Source organism: Nyctibius grandis, chromosome 3 (genome assembly GCF_013368605.1).
Source record: "Nyctibius grandis isolate bNycGra1 chromosome 3, bNycGra1.pri, whole genome shotgun sequence".
In the NCBI taxonomy this organism is placed as follows: domain Eukaryota; kingdom Metazoa; phylum Chordata; class Aves; order Nyctibiiformes; family Nyctibiidae; genus Nyctibius; species Nyctibius grandis.
In genome coordinates, this window is record NC_090660.1 from 93,121,242 (window position 1) to 93,148,760 (window position 27,519).

Sequence of the window (27,519 nt, forward strand, 5' to 3'; positions counted from 1 at the left end):
GTCTTTGAAGATGTGGCTTGTGAATGAGAATAGTCGCAAGATTAACTGTAGGAAAAGTTATATGTGAGATCTTGTGGGCAACAGGAGATGGGAACTGGTTTAGGAGTATAAGGCAGTTGGTCTGGTACGGTGTGTCATTACAAAAGGGTTAACAGGGAGCCAAAGAATTGTACGTACATCGTAGAGGGTAAGGATGCTATTCCCATCAAGAGGATCTCAGCAGGTGAGCCTAGTGCCAGAGGACTCCAACGCTCAGAAAGTGTCCCACTGGCTGAGCTATTTCACACTGGATTGCTTGGCTTCTTGTCCTTCCTGCCACTCGCTAGGATTATTTTGTACAAGATCGGAGTTGACTGCTGTTGTGCTGAACTTGGAGAGGCATGTGTGGGGGACGGTAGCAGAGAGGGAGTGGGAATGTGGTGTGCAAATGTGTGAAGGTGAGAGTAAAGTTTATCAGCTACTGGTCCAAGAGGGTGGTGGGCTTTTCCTTTTTTCCTATCTCTGCTGGTGAAGTCATTCATTGAACAACCTCAATTATCCATCCATACAAGATAAAAGTATGAGTATTATGTTAGGGTGGGAATACTTTTAAATATTTAAAAATATAATAATTAAAAATGGTCCTTGCCCTTTTGGCCAGCTGCCCTTAGAGAGGCCTCTGTTAGAAAGCCCTTGAGACCCCAAAGACATTTTCCTTGTGTTGCATCTTTTTCTTTTGTTTCCAGTAAACCAGGTTTGAACTGGCAAATTTCTGTGAAGTCCTGTAGCCAATGTAATATTTAAAACAGACCTGTTAAGTTATGCTGGTTTCAGGAATATCTTGAGCCATCCGCCCTCTGCTAACCTGCTGTGCTGACTCAGCGCCTGAAAGGAGTTGACAGCCCAGGGGGACAGAGGAGTGTTCTGCAACTCTGCAGAAAGGCAGGACAGTAAAATCTCATAAGGGCAGAGAGTGATGCAGCTAAGGTTTGTGTTGAGCTATCAGTCAAGCAATTTTTTTAAAAAAAAAAAAAAAAAGAAAAAAGAGAATAGAATTAGTTGAAGGCACAGCAGCTGGTGACTTAAAATGGTAATCTGCACTAAACGCTTGCCTTCAGTAATGTCTGTGCATATGTTGGGTAGAAACTTGTAGAAAAAGGCTCTTAGAAGTTAAAACTGCTACTCTTCTTTGGAAATAATAATCTTGACATACTCATTAGAAAGACCAAGAAGAGACTGCAAGACAGCTGTTCTAGTACCCCGAGATCTATGGGACAGCATGCTTTGCTAGTGCTGTACCTGTACTGTAGAGAGTTCATTACTCTTAATATTGCTCTCTTCACAAGCCAGAAGCTGCCTTAGTGTGGTTGGTGGATTTTCATGTACATATCATTCCAAGTGCATATATCAGGGTGCTGATGTTCTTATATTTTGCTTCTCTTGTGTGTTTATGCGCTCAGCTTCAAACTAGAATTCAGCACTTGGGTTTTATATTGTACTGGTGAACTTTATATAGCTTGATTTCTGCTTGCCTGTGCCTTTATTTAAAATGTGTGTAAATTCATTAAATTGCCCTACATACAATTAAAAATACAGAGATTGCATTTCTTTTTATTCATTTGCCAGTGCAGATGTATGAGAATGAGTGCGTTTTCAGAACCTTCCTTTCAAAACTACTTGTAATCATGCGGTAGGTAAGCAACACTTCAGAGGGAGGAGGACTTCCAGACAAAATAATTTCCAAATGAGCTTAAGTGTAATTTATCTTCTTATTTTGCAGCTAACTATGGACCAAACCCAATTTGCAAAGGCTGTTTATCTTGTTCGAAGGATAATGGGTGCATCAGATGCCAACACAAGTTATTCTTCTTCCTACGAAGAGAAGGAATGAGACAGTATGGTGAATGCTTGCATTCCTGCCCATCGGGGTACTACGGACTCCGAACGCCAGATATGAACAGATGTTCAAGTGAGGTTTTTTTTTAATGCTTACATTTGCTTTTATAGGCCATAATTCATGCTCTGTTTTTAAGATGATATGTTGTGGAACATGATGATATTTTCACAGATGTCTCAAGATCATCACAAAACTTCTTTGCTAAAGAACGTCCCAGCTCATTCCAAGATATGTAACATTCAGCAGATTAAATAGTTGATGCATTAACCTAGTTTTTATTGTTATTGTTATTTTTATTGTTATTATTGCTTTAGTTAGAAGGGAAATTTAGGAAAAAATGGTGATTTAAGCAGATATTCTTAGTTTTAACAAACAAATTCCCATCATATGAAAATAAAAAGGGTTGAGCATTAATTTAACAGTGCCTCGTGTAGGTACTAGTCAGTATATGCACTGATATATGGGTGGGCTTCTTGTCATGCTTTTTGTTCCCACACAAATTTCAGGTGACCAGACACCTCACACCGGACGTGCTTTAATATGTAAGTGTTGCTATTTTAATAAAACAGATGTACTATTAAAAACAAACAAACAAACTTTCACTTTTAGTACTGCATTTTATTTGGAAATTTACAACCTGCTAATGTGCAACAAGATTCCCTGCTTGCATGTCTGTGCCTAGAAGCACAACTGTTAAAACCAATGAATGCTATGGTATCTCTACACATTATTTCACCTCTGTCTGGCAGTTGTGCCGATATAGATTTTTCCATATGCTCGTATGTGGAGTATTACCCATATGGATTATTAATCATGATCTCTAATTCACATTTATGGGTTTTTTTTTGTGTGTTTGTCATAGCCAAACCAGAATAAGGTCACCGAACCTAAGAACCTGAAGTGAGAAATAGCTTTTCTTTGCTTCCTGGAATAATCAAGTGTCTGTTAAATTCATGGCACTCTCTTCCTCAGTACTGCCCCGTGTCACTGGGATGCACCGCGGTGTGAGAAAGCGGGTGCCGGCTTTCACATCACACATAATCTTGAGACCCATGTGAGGTTGCTCCATGGCAGCCCGGGCTGGAGGGGGAGCAGTCATGGCCATGCTTGGACCCGTCCCAGCCCATGCAGTGACATCCTGCCTCTTTCTCCCCATTCCCTGCGCGGGCTCCGTGGATATGGCCTTCTTCATGTTGTGTTCCCAACTGCTGTGTAATATTGCCAAGTGCTGCCTAATTTGTACCAGGTGGCTAGGTTTTGATGAAAAATTAAATGAGACCAGTATATCGTTTATGTATCCCTTCTGTAAAGTAATTTAGGTTCTTGGCCTTAATTTTCGTAACATGTTTGTGAATTCAGCAACTTGTCCACTTTAAACTTTTCAAAACTGGGCTGTAAAAACTTGCCCATGTAAAAATGTTTTTGAATATAGTTACAGCTTTGGGAAATAGATTAATTTATCTATATTAGTCTGTACTGTGCTTGTGAGATAGTAAAAGTAGTCCGTACTGGCAGTCTGTCTTTACTTTCTTAAAAAGAAAGTTATTTGCAGAAGGTGGATGGTGAACTCAATAAAACTTTTGCTCATTTTTACCACTTACAGAAAGTGGCCTTTTTCCCTGAATTACAGGATTGGTTTTGAAAAGCATAAATGCGAGTTGCATCCAACCCATATTGGCATGTGTTGAGCGCTGGATATTTAACTCACTCTCATGCCTTTGACAGTCTCCCTCTGTAAGAATAATGATGCAGTTGCATTTACCGACCAGTCCTGGTTCCCCTCCAATGATTTCTGTATTGTATATTTTTATTTTAGTGTAACTGCCAACTGGTGTATCTATAAATCACATCTTCATTTATTTTTTTTTGGTTTGGTGGTCTTGCATGGGACATACCTTGCATTGTGGACACACAGACATTTTGTGGATTGAAGTTAAGTTAAAATAAACATTCTTTAAAAATAGAATAGGTTTCTTCCTACTTGATGTTGGATAGTTTTAGGTACACTTGGTTACAGACTCCATTGCTCAGATAGTATCATCTCAGCTAAAAATAATAAAAATTCTGGCTATGTTAAAATCCTTATGGGAGTTACAGAGCTTGAATTACATAAGTTGAAATGATTTCTGCCCTATTAATGTCTTTATAGGCACAAAAGCTGTTTAAAATTTTATTGCTGGAACACTTGCCCATTTTTGTTAGAGACGCTATAGAACATATTTTTATGGAAAATGTTGACATGATTTTAAAAGCCAAACATAGTTAGTGCCAAATGTAACACAATAAATACCACAGCCAAGTGCAGCAGCTCTAAAATGATGGAAATTTTGAATTTCAAGCCTAATTTTCTTTTCTACATATAAGCAGCATGTGTGTCCTGAATTTGCTAAGTGGTTCTAGACTGTTTTCCTAGTAACAGTGAATCATGTAATTTTGAGACTGCTTGTCTCTAGAAATCGTTGTAGAGTTTCCTGCTGGAGATGATGATTTTCATCTTGAACACTGCAGTATGAGAATGCAGTACATTTGGACACAAAATTGGAAAGTGCTGAGTCTCTTCTGTAGAAGAATGCCCAAGAGAAGAGCTACACTTTGTTAATGTTCCAAGAAATTTTAATAATTAATGACTTTGAACTGAACTGCTCCAACAAGAAATAATCTCATGAGGAAAAAACAAAACTGAATTAGAGAGTAAGATGAAATCTGTCACCTGGGTGGTTGGTTGAACATTGTTCTGATTAATGGATCAAGCCTATCCTGAACCTTTCAACTTACTCTGTATCCATAGTAACCTCTACAATTTCAGGGGGAGGAAGCACTCAGAGTTTAGAAATTACAGCTCCCTTCAGCTTTAGTTGGCTACTCTATTTGTTTAGGTTTACCTTCTTTCTCCCAGGAGGGCCCGACACTGCTAAAATTGTAATTTCCCCTTCCATGCACTTTCAGTAAAAACAAGATAAAGAGAAGCTTTTAAACAAATTGAACATTTATTAAACATGTGTTATTAATTCACTGTATTAAGAAAGGTAACAATTTTTTTTGAACTTTGTTACAAAATAGCAAGACATCATTAATATATCATGGCTTGACTATTTCTTATGTAGTATAGCAGAGCATATGACCTTCTGAAACTATTATAACCAGTGCAATTGTAACTGTCTGTCAAAGGGTTCAATTACTACAGTGGCAGCACTATTTGCTTTAAATGAAATAATTTTTCTGACTTTTTAGAAATAATTTTCATTACTTTTGTGTTTGTTTCCTTCAAATATGGCTTTATCCTTTAAAAACAAGCTTAATATAGCATTTGGGATTTTGAAAATGAACTTGGATGGCCATAAATTGAGGTCTACCTATCATTATTTTATAGACATTTATTTTTTTTCCCTTATCTCTTCCACTGTCTTTTCCTTCATCAAATGGATTTGGATTTTTTTTTTTAATTTGGATTTTTTTTATTTTTGACCTTACTTTATATTTTGATGGAAGTGTTTTGTTCCATCCTTCTGGCAACAAAAATCATCATAGTGCTTTGAATTAAGATTTATTAAATCTTTAATCAATTTAGATTTAACAGGGCAATTGTATATTTGTAAAGTACTAATTGAAAACACAGTGGTTTGGCATTTATTTAAAAGATCTCAACTAATAATGAATCAAGATTAGAACATACTGGAAATGTATTGCTAGGAGTTTATTAAGTACATTTATTTAAAAAAAATTCTCACTATAGTGTTTTATAGTTCGCATGTTTTATTCCAAGCATGGATCTCCATGAAATGGTAGACCTGTGATAAACTGCAGGAACTGTCATGGTCAAGTGGCTGTGTGTATCATTCTCTATCACTCATGTTCAGCCCCAGTCAAAGTTGTAGCTTAAAAATCTTTGTATAATAATAATTATAAACCTGCAGCTACCTAAGCTACATCTGCTTAGGAGGTTAAATAGCTAGCTATTTCCTTGTAGGCTAAAGCTTTTTTGTTTATGATTTTCCTCCTCTCCTTACTGTCTTCCCTGAAAGTGTTGGTCTCTCTTCTCTTTTCTGTTGTTTGTCCCACTGGTACTCCATCCCCTCCAAGAACCGCTCACGTCATAGCTTTCTTCAGCTTGTTACCCCTGTCTCCTCTCCCTCATGTACCCTTGTGTCCTCAAGGTGAGCTATGAATTGTGTAGTCTGTCTGGATTTTTGAAGTCTCTCCCAGATCAGGAAATGCAGGAGAGGATGAGCACAGAAGGTGGTGTGGGTCAGTGACAGACTGGTATGGAGTGACAATGGGCACGTCAGGATGGCAGGGTGAAGTTAAGTCTGTAGCATCAATGCTGTTTTACTGAGCAGCAGAGGGATGGGAGCAGGAGTTGTAAGGAAGAAGTGTGATGGGTATGGGGACAGTCTGGGGACAGGTGAAGTTAGGAGGTTCTGGGTTGGAAGAGGAAGAGAGATCTAAGGCAAGAAGAGTAGGGAGCTGTGAGTCAGAGCTCAGTGTGAAAGAGCAAAGTAGGTGCTTTAGACCCAACATTAGTTTGTCACACCCCAGGATTACCAGCCTTACAAGTTATGGGCCTAGAGGCTCCTCTGGAATGATGCCTTAATAGAAAGACTGATTTTGACCTTCGAAAGGAAAACCCTGACTGTAGTGGATCACGATTTCCTATTACTTTGTCGTCTTAAACTCAAGGGGACACCTCAAGCAAGAACCCAATTTCAGTTCAAAGACTACCAAGCCCTTCAATTTAGGGGTGCCACGTTTTCTTCCTCAGCTTCAGTCTGCAGCTTCCCTTTGCAAAACATGATCATTATCTCTCTGTCTCGAAGGTGTTCAGTACAGTTCTCTTTCCTATGGTGCTGGTTGCTGGTTTCCACTCATGCAGATCCTCTCGTGTTCTCGCTTCCCTTTCCCATACTCAGCTGCTCTTCACTGCTGTCTGCATTTCACGCGGAGCAAACTTGCTGTGAGTCGTCGTTGCTATTAATGTTAGTAGGAATTGACCAGCTGTCTTTTTCACTATCTGTACTACAAAATATCTTTGTTATGAAGGGAGTTATGAATGAACATTCAATCATATTGATCTTGTTTAGAAAGGAACAATGTTACAATGGAAATGCTACAGAATAGGGATCTTTCACCAAGGCAAAATAAGGCTTGTATAAATTTTTCAAGATTATGCATATCAGTAAAAAATACTTTACAAATGACTAACCACTTTTTACAGTTGAGATAGATGTCTTTTGACCTTAAAATTCATCATATTGCACTTAGTGTGAGAAACTAATATAGTAAACCACCTTCTTGTTAAGGTATGTTAAAATATGAAGTGCATGCATATCAATATGGAGCATTTTATGCTTTATTTTGAGCTTCAATGAGTTACATTTCCCTACAATTCAACTTATTCTGCCTCATTTTATAAGATGATGTAAGTTTTACTATGGAAGGATAGTATTTGTTTTGGTAGCGTTATGCTTTCTGTAATTATGGTGCAGAATGAAGCTGTTTACAGGAGCACATACTCTTTTTTTACAGTAACAAGCATATGCACCTGGATCTCAATTTAATTCAATGTCTGAATTTGTATTTTGAACTCCTGGTCTTTTGATCTCTTCTCTAAAATGTCTGTCAATTCTTTAACGCTTATTTTAAAAGAAGAATGAGTAGAAGTGGCTTATCATGACTGTCACAAAGACAAAGCAGGTCAGGAAAATGTTTTTCTATCACTGTGGTTCATCTGCTTAAAATGTATCTCTAATTTGGGTATTATTTGTAATCCAGGCTTTCTACTTCCAGAGTTCTTTAATGCACCATTTATGTAGTTTTCTATAAATATTGTAAGTTTCATCCACACCAATGAGATTTGGTGGTTTATGCTATTTAAGTAAATGGCAGAGAAACATTTGGGCGATATAGATGAGATTATAAAGCCTAAATACAAATATTTTATTGCTGGCTAGCTAAATGCACTTCTTACAGACCAGATTGGTTGCCCTAACCTTGGCTGAAACATGGTTCGTAACTATTACGTTTAAAAAAAATCTGGTGAATGTGCAAAAGCAGTTCAGAAGAAAATTATTTCTGAAGTGCCCTGGGGTGCTAGAGCTCACTGAAAATTAAGGAAAGAGAGACTTTGGCTCCTAAGTCCTTGCCACTCTGTTTCAGTTAGCAAAGTCGAAGATATTTTGGATTTCTGTCTTTGGATTCTTTTCTGACAGTTACCTTTTTGATGGAGATATTATGATCCTTTTTTTCTTTTTCTCCTCTGCAGAACTAAAGAATCTGGTCCTTCAGTCCTGTAGGTTTCCTGGCCATTGACTTTTTGGCACCGTATTAGCTCATGAGGTTCTGTTTCTTTCTTGAGCATATTCTGTAACTGCTCTCAAGTGTGGAGGCACTTTCGCATACCATAATCTACCCTTGTGCTGCACTGAAACGTCAGTCATTCAAGTTCTTACTCTCCTGTCAGCTTAAATTAAGAGGCTGCACGGTATCAATATATTTTCCATTGGATAAGGTATATATCTTGTCCCATAAATCAACATTTCGGAGCTCTATCGAAGGGATAAGTTGTTTCGCTTTGTTTTGTCTAAACATTGAAGATGCTTGTGCAGAGCACTTCTGTCCAATTTCAGCCCAGCTTAGCTTCACCAAAGTAGTGACTTCTCTTCCACCCTTTCCCCTGGCAGGTGTGAAGTCATGGAGCTGTGAATTTATAACTGCTCCTGTGACAGTTTGAGATTGAAAATGGACTTCTAGAAAGCTGGCTTTTCTAACTTTTGGAGTACTGCTCTTTTTCAGTTCTCACTTTTCACAGAATCACAGAATCACAGAATGTTAGGGATTGGAAGGGACCTCGAAAGATCATCTAGTCCAATCCCCCTGCCGGGGCAGGATTGCCTAGACCATATCACACAGGAACGCGTCCAGGCGCGTTTTGAATGTCTCCAGAGAAGGAGACTCCACAACCTCTCTGGGCAGCCTGTTCCAGTGTTCAGTCACCCTTGCAGTAAAGAAGTTTTTCCTCAAATTTAAGTGGAACCTCCTGTGCTCCAGCTTGCACCCATTGCCCCTTGTCCTGTCAAGGGATGTCACTGAGAAGAGCCTGGCTCCATCCATTTCACTTTATAAATACGTATTTATCATGAAAGATTATATCTCTTTAGCTTTTTTAATATTAATTTTGTCCATTAAAGTCATTGCAGTGGGCTCTGACCTATCTGATGGGGTAAGAAAGTTATTAGTTTAAAACTGCCCTTGCTGAAGCAATTAGGACCTTTGCCATGGATTTCAATGAGGTCAGAATGCTGTTCTTTTAGCATTTACATAGAATTTTTGTGGGAAGTGTGGTGTAACATTTTAAAAAACCACAGTCACAGTTAGAATAATTTATTAATAGCACTTTTATTTAAAAAAAAAAGAAAATTTGCCCCAAAAGCATTTAAACAATATAATAAAATATTATTTTTGCACCAAAAATAATAAACTCTTTAAAAATGTCTTTATTTTATAACCACTCCTATGACAGTTTGTAATTGGAAATAGACTTCTAGCAAGTTAGCTCTTCTAACTTTTGGTGTACTTCTCTTTAGTTCTTTAGTTTAGTTTATTTAAATTCTATAAAAAAAAATCCCTGCAAGACTTAGAGCTGCACCATCAGCCTTCATGATTTGAAACAGAGTGTATGGAAGATGTCGAAAAGGAGTAGTTGTCAATCCCAGTTGATATTCAGCTGCAGTGCGGTATATTACCGAGCTAATTATCATTAAGATTAGCACCCAGTAGCCCCAAACATTGTGCTGAGTATCACTCTGGTGCATTAATGTTTTAATTTTAGAATTCTTAAAGCATTCCTAATATACTTTCAGTATTTTCCCCTAAATTGCATCTGATACAGATTAAATAATAGGTATTTCATATTTGGAGTAATTTTTCTTCATAGGAAAAAAATGAAAAGAAACTGCCTTGGTGGAAATACCGACCCAACCTTAACCCAGGAGCCCCTACTAATGCTTCCAAAATATAATTACCATGGCAAGGTCTCTACTGTAATACAAAAGAAAACTGGCATAGAAGGCAAAGCAAAAGATATAAATAGGATGGGAATTTTGAAGTATGATCAAGAAACTGAAAGAAGATTGATTCATTCATTTAATGTTTATATATGGGGTATTCACACATGTACTGCTGAATAGCAATAGTTTTAAGGAGGGTTTCCCCAGTGTAAGGTGTGAGGCAGGCTTTTGCCTGCTAAGCGTGTTTATATGATATCAAAAGGCAACTTGTACTGAAAATTTTTTATTTAATCCCTCTTCCACCCAAAAAAGTTCAAATGGACTAAACTTTAAACATGTTACGCCCCAACATGTTTTGAAAGCAATAGTTAAAACATTATTTCAAAAATATACTTGTGTCACTTGGATGTGAGGAAGGGTCACATGATGCTAATTTTTCTTTTAATATTCTGTTCTGCACCTCATCATTGGACTAACTGATTTGGAAAAGCCTTGATGTCTTTTCAAACTGTCTTGTGTGGGTGGGCAAGAGGCAAATGTTTTTCTGAATATTTAAACATACTGGATGTTTGATTCAAGCATTGCAATTAATAAAATACTTGCAGCCCATTTTGAGTGTAACAAACCAGATTTGCAATTAACTTTTGCAGTACATCTCCAGAGCAGCTCACCTTACTGTTTTACCTTCCAGACGCATTAATCTGGGAAAATGATTTTGCAGGGTCATTGTATAGGCACTGATCTCTTATTTGGAGATTGGTTCAACCCTCGTGAAAAAGAAATTATCGTTCTTGGGAATTTCCTATAAAGTAAACTGCAGATAGGAAGCCCAATTTGTGCTGCTTATATGAACACAAGTTCTAAAAGCTGCTTTGAGAGATGCTGGACACTGGAGTTTGTAGCATGCAGGTTATGTGTGGTTGTGTCTAAACAGAGCCTGCGGAGCTTCCCATTGGCAGTGCAAGACTCCAAACTGATGTTCGCATTCCTTCTAACCAAAGAAAGGTGTACCAGCATTTGAAATCTGTTTTTTTTTTTCTTTTCATGCAGTCTACCTAATTTATTGTTCAATGCCACAAGGAATCTGATCTGAAAAGCCTCATATTTCCCTAACTGCTGACAAAGGATCATTTCCCACCACCACCCAGCCAGTTTAAGTGTTATCGTGTGTCCTATTTTGGCCTGCTGAAGTTCAAGAATAAATATTAAAATCTGTTTTATAAAGACTGGCTAAATTTGAAGTGTTGTTAGGGGATATTTACCAATAGCTATTTCAGAAGTGCTTTTGGTTTGTTTTTTTTCTCTTTAGAAAAGAATGAAGAATAAATGAATGACATAAGTGACCAAAAGGATTCGTATATTGTTGCATTAAGTGAATAACAAATAATTCCTGCTGTGACTTCAGATAGCTGAAGACAGGATACAGTTAATGTAATTTGTATAAATTAAGTATGTTAGCTGAAGGATTAGATTATTTAAATTAATTTTAAAGTGTTCATTACTGTTCCAAATATGATGGCTTTTACTTTTTAAACTTTGGAACATTTTTCCCTGGCATTTTTTTGTAGGTATGTATGACTGACTTTCATAAGCCTCCATGTAAGTATTTCTGCTTTTCAGGTGTGCATATAATTGTTGATATCTAGTTCATTTCCAAGTTGCCATGTTTTAGTATGGAATAAGATGTTTCTGAACAGTCTGCTTCTGAGTCCATAATCTATATTTCTCTTAAATTTTCAGAAAAATCTAATATTTCAAAAGGCAATAGTGGTGTGGTTTTTTGTTTGCTATTGATTATAGTTTTATGTCTTTTAGTCATGTAATAATGGCTATTTTTTATGGATTGACTTCATTAATAATGGAGAGGAGTTATAACCAGAAAAACTGAGGGTTTTTTGCATGGTAGCACATGCGTACGTGTAGATATGGAAATCAGACATAACACATAAAAGCATTCATTCAGCTATAGGATCAGCTCATGGAAAAAAATTATATTCTGCTTGCAATGACAAATAATAAACTGAATACAGTACATATAATACATGCATACTTCCCAAAATATTCTCACACTTTACTTTCCTCAAAATTACTTAAACACAAGAATAATTTACATTGAACATTTTTCTGCCAAAAAGATGTGATTAAGTCAAATATCACTTAACTAGAGGTTATGATTTAAAAAAATAGGATTAAAAGGATATAGGGGAGAATGTGGTAATTAGTTACAGTTAACTGTAATTTCTCCTATAGAGCAGATAGATTTCAGGATGACAGTATTCCTCATTATAGCACTTCTGGTTTTGCACTTTTATGGCTTTATAAATCCTTTAATTTTCAGTCTCACCCTAACTTAGCTGTCTCATTGTTCTTTACAATCCTTTTGATTCAGGATGCAGAATAGAAAACTGTGACTCCTGCTTTAGCAGAGACTTTTGTACCAAATGCAAAACTGGCTTCTACTCGCACAGAGGCCGCTGCTTCCGAGGATGCCCACCTGGATTTGCAGCCTTGGAAGAGCTTATGGAATGTGTGGGTGAGTCTTTGAGCCCAACAGTGCTGCTGAAGCAGCTATTTTGCCAGGTGGCCGGGTTCAAATACTTATGACACTATTTTTAAGCTGATGCTTAGTATTTTCTATCAAGAAGTATTCACAAATGGATTGTGTCTGGATCTCTTTATCAATGATAGTAGTAGTAGTAATAATAATAATAATTTCCAAACTTTGAAATATTGCATTATTAGGAATGCTACTCTGTTGTTCTGCATCAGAACATTCTGCCCTCTTAACTGTAAATCACCTTGTATGGGGATTTATAACTCAGAATTTGTAAGATTTCAGGAAGGCCAGTTTTTGCATTAGAACTTTCAAGTCAATGATGGACTCATTGGATTCTCACCCTCATAAAACTCAGGCATAAGCCTGTTCATTTTGACTTTTACCACGGCCAGAACCCAGGAGCAGGGCAGACTGAATTTCTCCAAACCTGGTCTTCAAATTCACTTAGTTTCTCTGCAGCTCCCATCTTTTCCATTAGCAAGTAACAAATATAAACCACGAAATGTTTTTAGTAGAAATTTTCTTTATAAGTCTGAGCCAGAATTGGCAGTTCTCAGAATATTTCTAGAGACTCACAATTTGGTGTCAATCTTGAACAATCTTGAAGTCTGGGAATTGTGTCAGAACAGACTCTTTCTTTCAAGAGTATTCCTTACATTTCATGACGGAGACGACCTGGAAATGTGAACTCTTGAGCTTTGCAAATCCAGGTGACAATCAAATAGGATTTATTTATTAAAAAAAGAGAATAATTTAAATCAGTCTCATGATTTTAGGAGAGTTTTTTAATATTTGGGACTGACATGATGTCTCTACAGACAGATTGGTAATCTGACTGTTTTATGCTCAGGGTGATGTAGACTAAAAAGATTCTTTCAGGTTCTGTAAAATGTTTTATTTCTAAGTTTTTGCCTGTTAACAGTGAAGCTTTTAAGTGATGCTTTCTAATAGTGTATTCTTATTAATTAAAAAAAAAAGAGAAAAAAGAGAAATTAAAAATAGAAAAATCGCTAACTTGTGTTTTCTTTTGCTTTATCAGAAGGCTGTGAAGTGGGTCAGTGGAGTGAGTGGGGAACTTGCAGCAGAAATAACAAAACATGTGGATTTAAGTGGGGCCTGGAAACAAGAACAAGACAAATTGTGAAGAAGCCAGCGAAAGACACGATACCGTGCCCAACCATTGCAGAATCCAGACGGTGTAAAATGGCCATGAGGCATTGTCCAGGAGGTAAGCATAGTCCATGCCACAAAAATTTTTGAGCTTTCCTTAACTGAAATCCTATTTCTAACTTGAAAAAAGAGCTACTTCATCCCAGCTGAAGGGGAAATCCTGTCTCTGCTCTGCCAGACAAGGCTGAAAGGCAGCAGTACTACGGCAGTCCTAATTTGTGCAGCAAAACTCCAGGGAAAGGCTCGGTGTGGGAGTGATCAGTCTCCCAGCAGACTGTGAGACTGTGTTTTTCCTGGTGTGATACTGAGGCTTTTTCAAAGAGGTGCCTCATGGAAGAACCACAACAGGTTGCAGTTTGAGCTTCAGCATGAAAACGATAGTGGTGGTGGAATAACCAATTGCCCTGCGCTTCACAGGAAAGATCGTTATTCTAAACCTCTCTGCAGGTGACACGCCCAGTGCTGGTGTGATGGGTGTTGAAATTAAATGAAGTTAGTTACAGATGGCATTGTTAGCTGGAACTATTAGCTGGAATGTGTTACTCGTTCCGAATATTGTAGACCAGGGCCAAACTATGCGAGATGTGATATGAGAAGAATAGTGATAGATATCAAGCTTTTCAGCATCACACCAGCTTATGGTGATTGCCACAAGTAGGTAAAAGAAATTATCAAATTTCTTTATCATGGTGTTATAAGACTTAAGTAGTGATGTTGATTTGAAAAAGGAAATGGAGTTTCAAATTTGTGTTCAGTTTTGTAGACCCCAAAATGGAGACACATCACTGGTAGAGAGGAGTTTTTGTTATCTTTTAAATTGAAATTATTAACCTTTCACTTGTGCACTCTGAATGTTTACAGAGTTCTCAGAATTTGTAGGAGAGGTGGGTGATCAACAGGTGATAAAGATGCCATTCCTTTTGGAATAATAGGATTAAAGAAAGATTCAGGCTTGAAGGGACTTCGAGAGATCTCTAGTCCAACCTCCTGCTGCAAGCTGGGTCAAGTGCGCGATCAGACAAATAAAAAGGAATAAAGGGTTGCAGAGTCTTGAGAAAAGCCCTAACCTGATGAATAAGCTAAAATTGAAATAGTCTTACAATAGGTACATAAATAAGTATGCTTTGTGTTGTGGGATTGTTGAATATGTCTCTCTTGGCTTGAACGTACTGCCCACCAGTATATGTGAAAATTATACATAAAGTTTTAGCTTACAGATTAAATCTATGCGAGCTTCATTTTTGCGTCTAGGACCTTGACACAATCTGGAAGAGAATATAAAGTTAATTCTCTGTTATCCAGGTTAACTGAGTCTGGTACACACTCTTCCTCCCTGTCCCACTCCCTATACTCATACACATGTGCATGCACACATAGTGCATAGTCATAGTGGTACTGGGGTGCGTTGCACAGCACAGTTAATCTGCAACCTAAATAAACTTCTCAAAGACATTGAAGAGTGGAAGCTACAAAATGAACATCTCTAGAGGAAGGAAGAAGAAAAGGCTGATCTGGGCTGCCATGGTATGTTTCTTATGGCATTTTTGAATGAGTCAGCTGTGTCTGCATCCAGGTAGCTACACGTACTAGTGCTTGCAGCCTGCTGAGGTGCATGAGCTGATCTAGTTACTTTTAACAAACTCTGAAGCCCAGATGGGGGTAGTGATCAGATCAACTGGGGAAGTGTTTTACTGCTGAAATGGGAGAAATTTAAAAGAGCCTGTGTGAAGTTCTACAAGGTCTCCAATCAGTATTTTCTTTTCTTTGCCATTTAGATGCATGAAGTTTAACTTGTGATGAAAAATTTGAGAAAATTGCAGAATATTTTCAATTTAACTCTGTGTGGTAGAGCTTTAGTCATTTATGTACCCAATGTGTACAGAGGGAGGTATTTCATGGATGCAATGTCCAGCTTCTATATAAACTCCTGAATTTACAGGTGTAGGTTTAGTCTTGATAATTTAGTTAGGATACATATTATTCAAATTGTTGTAAATAGTTTGAGAACTGTGCTTAAGTGGACTACAATATTCATGAATGCTGTAGCATGCTCACGTAACTGTGATAACCTGAAACTATTGAACATTCATACCTTTTTGTAGCAGATTCTCTTAGGTTGTTTCAAATTTTCTTGTCCAGCAATTCATGTCACTGATCGAAGATTTACCTCTCAAATTTTATTTTTTCAAAGGCACAGTGGTGGGCTTTCCTAAGAGGTAGGAAATTTATTGCCTAGTCTATATCAAGATCTTTGACCCAATCTCTACTTTTTTTTTCCTTACATCTCAGAAAAGTTGTTGCTGCAAACACAAATTCAGTGTGAAAGGCTTGTAGTATTCTTTCATAAACATGGGCTCCAGTAAATCCTAAAGATTACAATCCTCCTCTGTCCTCCCATGGTGTGGAATTCCCTGCCTGTGTTTTCAGAGATAAAAATAAATACGTACAAAACCACAGGTTTGAACTCTCTACACCGAATGCTAATGCTTAATACTTCTTCTGTGCAATCATATAAAACACCAGCCAGAGTACAAACTCTTTTGTCTCTCCTAAGAAACTCCCAGGAGGGAGTGTGTTAGTGGTGGTTTAAGTGCCTGGGGTAAGTCTTCCCCAGGCCTGGTTTATCTGTGCAGGTGAGGAAGCCACATAGATTGTCCTGTTCGAAACTCCTCCGTAGTATGTTTTAATTATGATTCTATACACGGCAGAACTAAGATCCCGTTCCTTTATCATATTTAATTTAGTCAGCAAGTTCACAGAATCACAGAATCACAGAATGTTAGGGATTGGAAGGGACCTCGAAAGATCATCTAGTCCAATCCCCCTGCCGGGGCAGGATTGCCTAGACCATATCACACAGGAACGCGTCCGGGCAGGTTTTGAATGTCTCCAGAGAAGGAGACTCCACAACCTCTCTGGGCAGCCTGTTCCAGTGTTCGGTCACCCTCACCGTAAAGAAGTTTTTCCTCATATTTATGTGGAACCTCCTGTGTTCCAGCTTGCACCCATTAGACACTCAGAAGGTTGCCCCATTAGACACTCAGAAGGTTTCGTTGCTTACTTAATCACTGTGGAGTAGCAGGAAGCAGAGACACTGGTTACAGGGAAGCTCAAATCAAGCAGGTCCTGGCTGCTGAGGAAAAGATTGTGTGTTCTTAAAAATATGTTTTCCTAATGTTAGAAATTTTGTAACTGAGGAAATAAGAGAAGAATGTAAGGTTAGCACTACTGGAGGACTGGAGAACCGTAATCCCCATAAATGTTGGTTGAGAGGCTGTTAATAAATCCTTTCTTCCTAATGTTCTCAGTACATAAACTCACATGAATGTGTAGGATAATTGGATTATACAGCTAAGATGGCTGTAGATTGTGATGGATTAAACTGAGCACAGGAAGTAAGGATGTTTTTGGTAGAACAGGGTTAAATAAAGTGCTTTTGACACATGCTTTCTACTTCTGTACATTTTACAATTACTATTTATGGCCCACACTACAGAAAAACTTCCAAACCAGGTTTTTACACGTTTGCAGAAGAAGTGGAGTTAAATTCAGTTTCGCTACTAAGTACTTCAGTATCATATTTATCAGGGATTTAGATGTTACCCATCTGGCCATATAGCTGTGGTACAAATCTAGTTGATGAAGAAGAATTCTTTATCACTTTCCCAGTATTTGCAGGGTTGTAGAGATATCAAGCTGGAAGGCAAGTCGAAGACGATTTCACTTCTCTCCTACTGAAGCCAGCAACATAAGAGGATACTCTACTTGATTTCAAATGTGTTACTTAATGATATTTTCTTCTTATCAGTACTAATTGATTTAACTGTTATTACCAGATGTGAATGTCACATTTGTGGCTTGGGTGTAACATGACTCATACTATGAGAGGTTAGACTCAGAAAAAGATGATGGATTGTTCAGGCCATCTCCTGCCCATGCTGGTCTCTTCCTGATAAGGAATTTTCTCCTCTTTAGCTCAAAAAGAAAGAAAAAAAAGAATTTAAAAAAAAGAGTGATTGTGTTGCAAGCAATGGGGAAATTCGCGGGCAGAAATGTTCTATGGACTGATAAATCTTGCTGTCTTCAAGTTTTCCCATATATTTATTATAAATATTCTCTTTTTACGTCTTATTTTTACATGTTCCCCATGTTCACTTCAGTAATTACTTCTTTTTTGTTTGTACCCTTGAGGAATTTGCAGATTGCTCTCATGTTTCATATTAAGTATTACACAGGCAAGCAAAGCAGCCCTCTACTTCTTTCAGTCTTCCACCAGACTGCGGTTCTTCAAGCTGTCCAATACACAAATATTACTCTATGCCAAACTCTATTATTTCTACTACAAATCATGATGCCATTTATGAATGCTTATTTCAGACACGAAGAAAGATGGATGAAGATGGGATGTATGTCTGCATTAATTTTCTGAGCTCAAAAGGGGGAAGGCAGCAGGACGGGTCATGAGGCTACAGTGGGAGGGAATTCTTGCCTAGACACGGGCGTGTAATTGAATGGACTTCATGCTGGTTGATTGGATTTGGGGGACTTTTTATGCAGTAATCTTTTTTCTTTCTATTACTACAATAGAATTTAAGACTTCTGGAAGAGGAACAGTAAAATGCCCCAATCAGACTTTCTGTCCTTATACTGAAGTTATATTTTATTATTAGTGTTCAGAAATTATGACTGGAAAGACTAAAAGATAAGAGAATATATACTATAAGTACATAAAGCTAATAAATATGCAAAGCTGCAAATGCATGTTAACTAAGTAGTGTGAGGTTTTTTTAGTCTGATAAACTACTAGTGGTATGGCAAATAGGGAGTTAATGATCCCAGATTCCAAAAAATATTTAAGGTAGGATAGAAAATATTTAGAGTAAAACTGTACATAAACTTTGGTGAAGACACTACCTGTACACTTAGAGTATACTAAACTAGCATAATTTCTAATAGAAGCCATGTTACAGGTATAGTTATCTCTAGTAGGTAAGTATTTTTCGCTTTTTTAAAATGACATATTTTTTCTGAGAGTGAATGTTCTAAACTTTCTGGTTTTAACTTGACGACCAGCAATAAAAAGGGTCAAAAATGTTCTTACGTTGTCCCCCCGGAAGTTTGGTGCTACCTACATTTGTTTTCTTTTGAAACCTGTCAAAGGAAATCTGCATTTCTCTCTAAATATAAACAAAGATTTATTTACAAGAAGCTAACTGAGGAATTTTTTAGTTGTGCAACAAAAAAAATAATAGAATTATTGAATAATACAGGTTGGAACAGACTTAGGGAGGTTACATAGTCCAGCCTCCTGCTCAAAGTAGGGTCAGGCAAGGTGGTCCGGGACTCTATCCAGTCTGATCTTGAAAATCTCCAAGTGTGGAGTCTGCATAACTTTTCCATGCAAATGTGTTGCAGTGCTTTACGATCCTCATGGTGAAAAAGTTTTTCTTTATATGCAACCTGAACTACAGTTATTTCAATTTGTCTTATGTCTCTCATCCTCCCACCTTGCACCATCATGTAGAGCCTGACTCTGTGTTCTTGATGACCTCCTCATAGGTACTGGAAAGCTCACCAAAGCCTTCTGTCCTCCAGGCTCAACAAACCCAGTTCCTTTGGTCTTTCTTCATAGGGCAAGTGCTCCAGCTCCCAGCCATGTTGGTGGCTCTGTGCTGAACTCTATCAATATCTTTCTTGAACTAAGGGACCCAAAGCTGCATATGATATTCCAGATGCGGTCTGATGAATGTGAGATAGAGGGAGATGATCACTTCCCTTTATCTGCTATCAGTTGATTGAGGGAAGTGATCATTGCTGCCAGGGCACACAGCTGGTTCATGTTTAGCTCAAGTTTCAGCAGGACCCCTCAGGTCCTTTCTAGCAGAGCTGCTCCCCAGCCAGTCAGCACCCAGCCCATATTTTTTCAGGGGGTACTTCCTTCCCAGATGCAGGACTTTGCACTTATTGTTGGATTTCATGAGGTTCCTTTGAGCTACAATGAATCTCTTCTTCATAATTGTGAAATAAAAGAAAAAAAGATAAAAATAAATGTAGCACCAGAACTCAGTGAGTGACCTTTGTGATCAGACAGATGATTCTGTTCTTTTGAGCTTTTTGACTACATCTACATGCTAATGCCCAATGTTCAAAAGTTTGTAAGCCAGGGTGCTTTGGAGACCTTCACTTACACATTGCACTTGTAGTCAGTCTCAGTGCACAATACCTGCAAACACCATCTGCCCTTTGAGAGTCAATCACACAGAATCACAGAATCAACCAGGTTGGAAGAGACCTCAGGGATCATCGAGTCCAACCATTGCCCTGACACCACCATGTCAACAAGACCATGGCACTAAGTGCCATGTCCAGTCTTTTCTTAAACACATCCAGAAATGGTGACACCACCACCTCCCTGGGCAGCCCATTCCAATGTCTAATGACCCTTTCTGAAAAGAAATTCTTCCTAATGTCCAACCTGAACCTCCCCTGGCAAAGCCTGAGGCTGTGTCCTCTTGTCCTATCGCTAGTTGCCTGGGAGAAGAGGCCAACTCCCACTTCACTACAACCTCCCTTCAGGTAGCTGTAGACTGCAATAAGGTCACCTCGGAGCCTCCTCTTCTCCAGGCTAAACAACCCCAGCTCCCTCAGCCATTCCTCATAGGTCAGACCCTCCAGACCCTTCACCAGCTTGGTCGCCCTCCTCTGGACTCACTCCAACACCTCAACATCTTTCTTGAAGTGCAGGGCCCAGAACTGGACACAGTACTCAAGGTGCGGCCTCACCAGTGCTGAGTACAGAGGGACGATCACTTCCCTAGACCGGCTGGCTACACTATTCTTAATAGAGGCCAGGATGCCATTGGCCTTCTTGGCCACCTGGGCACACTGCTGGCTCATGTTTAGCCAGCTGTCGATCAGCACCCCCAGGTCTCTTTCCACCGGGCCGCTTTCTAACCACTCTTCCCCCAGCCTGTAGCGCTGCATGGGGTTGTTGTGGCCGAAGTGTAAGACCCGGCACTTGTTCTTGTTGAACCTCATGCCGTTGGTCTCAGCCCATCTATCTAACCTCTCCAGATCCCTCTGAAGGGCCTTCCTACCCTCCAGCAGATCGACACTCCCACCCAGCTTGGTGTCATCTGCAAATTTACTGAGGGTGCACTCAATCCCTACGTCTAGATCATCTATAAAGATATTGAACAGCACCGGCCCCAGAACTGAGCCCTGGGGAACACCACTAGTGACCGGCCGCCAGTTGGACTTTGCCCCCCATTCACCACCGCTCTCTGGGCTCAGCCATCCAGCCACTTTTTAACCCATCGAAGAGTCCACCCATCCAAGCCCCAGGCAGCCAGTTTGTCTAGGAGGATGCTGTGGGAGACAGTGTCGAATGCCTTACTGAAGTCTAGATAGACTACATCCACAGCCCTGCCCTCACCTACTAAGCGGGTCACTTGGTCATAGAAGGAGACCAGGTTGGTCAAGCAGGACCTGCCTTTCATGAATCCATGTTGGCTGGCCCCGATGACCTGATTGTCCTGCATGTGCTGTGTAATGGCACTCAGGATGATCTGTTCCATCACCTTGCCTGGCACCGAGGTCAGGCTGACAGGCCTGTAGTTCCCTGGATCATCCTTCCTGCCCTTCTTGTAGATGGGCGTTACATTTTCTACTTTCCAGTCAGCTGGAACTTCTCCAGTTAACCAGGACTGCCGGTAGATAATCGAGAGTGGTTTGGCAAGTTCGTTTGCCAGTTCCTTCATTACTCTGGGGTGAATCCCATCCGGGCCCATAGCCTTGTGGGTGTCCAATTGGCACAGCAGGTCACTAACCGCCTCCTCCTGGATTACAGGAGGTTCACACAGCCCCCCGTCCCTACCTTCAGGCTCTGGGGGCCGAGTCTCCTCAGGACAACCGGTCTTGACATTAAAGACCGAGGCAAAGAAGGCATTGAGCACCTCTGCCTTTTCCTCATCCCCTGACACTACACTACCCTCCTCATTCAGCAAGTGGTGGAGGCTCTCCTTGACCCTCCTTTTGCTGTTGATGTATTTGTAAAAGCTTTTTTTGTTATCTTTGACTGTAGCAGCCAAATCAAGCTCTAATTGAGCTTTGGCCCTTCTAATCTTCTCCCTTCACGACCTGGCCATGTCCCTATAGACCTCCCGAGTTACCCAACCCTTCTTCCAGAGCAAATAGGCTCTCTTTTTTTCCTTAAGTTCTAGCCTAAATTCTCTGTTTAACCAGGCCAGTCTTTTTCCCTGACGGCTTGTCTTCCTACACACCAGGACAGCCTGCTCCTGAATATTTAGCAATTCCCTTTTGAAGCACGTCCAGCCTTCCTGGACTCCTTTGCCCTTCAGGACTGACTCCCAAGGGACTCGGTCTACCAGCCTCTTAAACAGGCTAAAGTCTGCCCGCCGGAAATCTAAGGCAGGAGTTCTACTCTTGCCTCTCCTTACTTCCCCCACTATAGAAAACTCTAACATTTCGTGGTCGCTATTCCCAAGACGGCCACCGACCCTCACATCTCCCACTAGTCCTTCTCTGTTTACAAACAACAGGTCAAGCAGGGCCCCTCCTCTAGTGGGCTCATTTACCACTTGCATGAGGAAGTTGTCCTCCACACATTCTAGGAACCTCCTAGATTGCTTCCTCTCTGCCATGTTGTATTTCCAGCAGACATCCGGCAAGTTGAAGTCGCCCATGAGTACAAGGGCCAGCGACCGGGCAGCTTCCAGCAGCCGCTTGTAAAACGCCTCGTCCGCCTACTCATCCTGGTTGGGTGGTCTATAACAGACTCCCACCGTAATGTCCGCCCTGCCGACCTTCCCCCTGATCTTCACCCATAAACATTCAACCTTTTCATCCTCACCATCTTCCTCAAGGGCTCTCTTTAGGTGGGTCTCAGTAAACATGGCTACCACATTTTATGTCTCCTGTTGGTCATGTTATGTTGCCACAAGAACAGATAGCCTAAGTGGCAAATACTGGTCCAGGAACAGCAAGAACTGTTGCCTTCTCCATGAGGATGGTCGAGCACTTGGCTAGATTGGTCCAGTAGACTGTGCAGTCACCATCTCTGGAAGTTTCCAAGACCTGACTCAACAAAGCCCTGGTCTGGATGGTCTTGATCCTACTGAGAACAGGAAGTCGGACTGGGGACCAGCCTGGATGATTCTGTGGCTGTGCACGGCAGAAGGTGCTGTGGGTTTAGGCTGGAAGAACACTGTTCTTCCTTTTTGGGCTTTGCAAAATTTCTAATATTTTCTACTCCCAACTAGAAAGAAGCTGGAATGACTGGTCATAGGGAAAAGGAACAAAGAAAGTCTTTACCGTGTTTGGTATAGTACTGAAATCTCTTACGTTATTGATGTTGAAATAATATGCAGAGAATGTCTAATGTTTTGGATATAATGCTAACTGTCATTTCATGCATTTCTGAGTTGAGTTTTAATCAGGATGAAAGCTTAGTTGGAAGTGCCGATTTCTTAATTTACTTTTTTATTATATGACCTGTTCATTTAATTGTCTTTGGCTGAATGCTGCACACTTGTAATTTCAAAATCGTGCATAGGATCTAAAAGATACACAGCTCAATGTACCTTTATTTTAAGTTAATGCATTATGGCAGTCTAAGAAAACATTGAAAGACCAGCAGAGGAACTATAAAGATGAAGATATAAAACTGTATTTTAGTTTTATAGCTGCTTTGAAATTTCAAATCTTAAAGAAAGGTCCAGTCTAACTTGTTGACATTTTTAGTAACTTGAGGATTTCATTCCATTGTTAGTTAAGTCATGACATAAATGTATGTGGCAAGTTACAGATAAAAGAAAATGATCCCACTTAGAAAAGATCATCTTATAAGTTGATGCATGATCTGAAGAGGGATTGTAGCAAAGAGAAAGCATTGTGGTTTTGGGAAGGATGACAAGATTTACAAACAGTAAGATCTTACTGCTTTGGTTAGTATTGCATGAATCTTGAAAACGATATTATTTTTCACTGTAATACTAAAAACTAGGGTTTACAAGTCTTATCAGCATCTTAAACAAAACTGTAGTACATAGAATTTACAACAATATATGTCATTGATACTGCAACTCTCTTGTTAATTTTGCAGTAGCATTGGACCTTTGCCCTGCCCCTTTTTTTCCCTCAGCAGACAGGTAGAAACTGCATTAAGAGCAGCTCCACTGCGTACTGGCTCTGCTGGAGTATTAGTATCACCAAGCAGACTTGCCTCCTTGGTATATTTTGTGAGCACCGATTACACTATGACCAAGAAGGCTTGGCCTTAGCTTGTCTGAAAACATAACCCATTATTTTCAGTTACAAAGCATGATTCAAAGCTTCTGAAGGAAAAAAGTAAAAACCATTTCAGCATCAGCAGAGAGCTTACAAGTAAACTCCACCAAAGACACTTACAGTGCAGGCTGGGAAAGCAATAGTAATGAGCAAATGTTTTTGTGAGTATTTTAGTTGATGGTCATTCTGCACATTTTGTGAAGGAGCTAGCAAGTGGGAGCAAGAAGCGACAAGATGATTGTAGTTTGGAGGCTTTCCAAAAAAAACCCAAGAACTGTTTTATAGTGTGGCTTAACCCTCAGAGCCTGGCATGCTTGTTAGTACGTTTGTTCAGGAAACAAGCTTTTGTCAGCTGCAGAATCTGCACGTCTGGATTGTCAACATCTGCTTCATACAGAGAATGTTGTGCTGAGAGCATTAAAATGTTGGGTTTTTTTCTATCCTTCAGCTGATCACATTCAGAAGGGTCTGCTGCTGGTGAAAACTACTAGTAAAGGAAATCTAAACCCTAAGGAAAATGAAACCCATAATACTGCTCATTTCAGTGAGAGTGCCTGCAACTAGATTTTATTTTAAATTAAGGCACATAGGCAAGAGGTATAGTTACATTATCAATAGTCAATAAGTTTGTGCCAGCTTCTAAAAAAGAGCATGAAGGTTGTCATCTCTGTTTGATAATTAAAACAAAAAGTCAAAATTGAATCATAAGTAGTTCAGGTTGGAAAGGACTGCAGAAGATCATCTAGTCCAGCCTCCTGCTCAATCAGGTCAACTGTGAGAAAACCAGGATTAGCTATTACTGTTGACAATCCTCAGAGATTAAATATTTTCCCTTTTTTGGTCATAGCTCTGTTCCTCTTCATATTCTTATTTGTGAGATGATGAATTATAAACTGTAGGAAAAATTGTGGTGTCTTTATTTGTTTTGAAGTGAAAAATGTAGAAATGCACAGCAATCTTGTAATTACATTTTCATGGCATTTGCATTCATTGACACTTAGATGTGCATGTGTGTATGTACCTGTATTGGAGCATCTGTACCTGATGCCTCTTAGATTTGCAGATAAGTTATGCAGTGTACCTCTCAGCTGGTAGAATACTATGAAGTAACTGAAATATAGCAAGAAACTCTGATTTTTCTTTTCTACATTAAAATATAGGTTTGGGGTTTTTTTTCTTAGAAATGAAAAACCTATACTGATATTTCTTTTGTGTTTGTCTTCTTTTTCCCTCCTGCAGCAGGGATAGGAAAATTAGGAATCTGATGATGGAGGAGTGTTCTCCTCCATAGTTTTGTATCAAAGCAGTAAAGAAAATTAAGGTGTGTTAACGATGAACCATGAACAGATACGTTTGTTCCTTAAGGCTGATGAATAACAAATCTGTTAGCTCCTGGCAACCCAGTATGACACATTGAAGTTCACAGCTACAGGACAGAGATACAGAAAGATTAATATAAATATTATTTTTCATACAGTGTAATTTGTGTGTTATTTGGTCATATGAATGAGGAAATATTTGATTGAATGAATCTATGAAAACCTGTTCTGAAACTTCCCCTATACACAAGGGAATGTAAAGTTGTTTTAAAAAACAACCCCCACCCAAGCAACAAAAACCCTTAATGCATGCAGAAAAGAAGATGCCTACATCTGTGAGCTAAGAGATTAAATAACTGTATTACTCATGCATTTGATTCATATTCATTAAAATGAGTTCAAGTATAAACTTAGCATGACTTTTGAAAAATTGCTGTTATTTTTCTGTTACGTTTTTGGAAGCAATCCATTACTTAGATATTTTCTAAAGGGAAAATGCAATCCGATTAGACTTGTATCTGAAAAATTGTTAGAAATAGTTTTTGTAAGCTATATAAACTTGAACATCAGTTTGAGTAGCAGTTAATGTTTAATTCTAAAAACAAGTACTATCCAGCAAGGACCAACATCCAGGTTTCCTTTGCAGATTTTACAGGAATGACTCGTCTTCACTGTTACTAAATTACATCACATTGCTTGATGGTCTAAATGGCTCTCAAAGCTCTGTGAACAAGATATGGCTGTTGACTCATCCTCCTCCATTTTCTATGTGTTTGAAATAAGGTCAGTTAAATTAAGCGGCTAAGCAATTAAGTGCTCTGAAAAATATCAACACTTATTGAAAATAACTCTTCCAAGATTTAGGTAAGTGAGGTAACTGTTCATATTTGGGTTGGTATTTTCCTTGAAACTAGTATGGTGGAGGTTGCATGGGAGTTGAGGCGGCTTGATACTAACTCACAATTCTCCTACAAAACTTTTTTGCTATTTTAATCCAGATAAATATTACTATGGGTTACAATTGCAATTATTAAAATTCGTGGGTTTGTGTGAATATGGTGAAATAATACATTACTTATATTGAAACCTGTAACTTAGCTTAGATAGATATACGTAGCCTAAATTTCCTTGGAGTGATGTTATAGGGAAGTGTGGTTTGGGTTTGTTTGCTTATTTAACTGATGGGTCAGGTTTTTAAAGGTTTCAAGAGGCTTAGTTCTCTTTGACTTAAGCAGAATTTAAAAATGCATGGTTCTTTTTAAGACTAGAAGTAAAATCTGTCTAAAGTGACCTTTAGAGGGTACCTTTCACAACCTTAGCAAAACACATTTCTGGAAAAGGGTTGTTGTCATCTGATTTCTGTTTTAGTTTTCCTTCTTCAGTACCACTGCCCAAAGCATATCTGGACTATATGTACCTGAGTGCAAGGTTTTAGCTCTACGTACCTTATCAGGACAATTCAGCCTGTGGAATTTTATGTATTGTTTTATCATATTGCAGCATGATACATTTTCACTTTATTTTCAAAGGATTATCAGGGAATTACTGGCAGTGCAGAAGAGCCAACTCAAGCACATTTTCCCTTCCTGAATATAAATTAACCTTCAATCCTCCTTTTTAGTTGAAGTAATAGGAAATTTTCTTGGGAAGACTTTCAGATAGTTTTCTCAATCATTAAAAGGTTGTGTGCACAACTTATTTATTGCCATTATTATATCTTAGACCAGATAAGTACTATCAACATGTGTGTTTCCTTAAGTATATTGTATTTCAGAAGTAGCATGAATATCATGTGATGCAGTGTCTCCTATGGGAGTTATCTGTTTTTAATGAATAACCAAATAAGTACCAGAGTGTAAATCCTTGTAAATGACCAGAGTGTGAGTTAGAACCGTCCCATGGCAATTATACAGTCCAGGGTTGTTTAAAAATGCTGAAGGAGAGCCAGCTGCTAATCCACATGGAAATACAAATACTGAAAAGAACTGTAGCTGATCCAAGTGCACAGATTGAATTTGTCCATAAAAGGTACTTGACAAATTTTCTTGTGCATACCCTTATGAAGTATCTCCTGTTGCTTTTTGTCTTTTGCTCATACTGGAACTACAATCCACCTGTAGGAGGAAAACCTATATACTTACTCATTCCTGATTCTCAACCAGAGAGCCATTTTTGTACATTATAGTGTTGGCCATTTCAGTCACAGCAGAGAAACCATCAAACACTCACCTACCTGAGATTATATTTTCCTCCCTGGGGATCAATCAGTAAGGCACAGTTCTAGGC

General features: G+C 38.9%; 1 protein-coding gene across 3 annotated transcripts in view; it reads left to right on the top strand.

Annotated features, from left to right (window-relative positions):
* RSPO2 (R-spondin 2) overlaps positions 1-27,519 on the top strand; it is a 126,585-nt gene that overhangs the window by 62,772 nt on the left and 36,294 nt on the right. The window contains exons 2-5 of one of the 3 annotated variants that reach the window (XM_068396274.1): positions 1,760-1,948; positions 12,269-12,412; positions 13,476-13,673; positions 13,759-13,886. In XM_068396274.1, the coding sequence (XP_068252375.1) occupies positions 1,760-1,948; positions 12,269-12,412; positions 13,476-13,673; positions 13,759-13,886 (659 nt within the window). Of the gene's footprint in view, positions 1-1,759; positions 1,949-12,268; positions 12,413-13,475; positions 13,674-13,758; positions 13,887-27,519 lie in introns of those variants that run through there. The other 2 variants (XM_068396275.1, XM_068396276.1) reach the window with 2 other exon arrangements.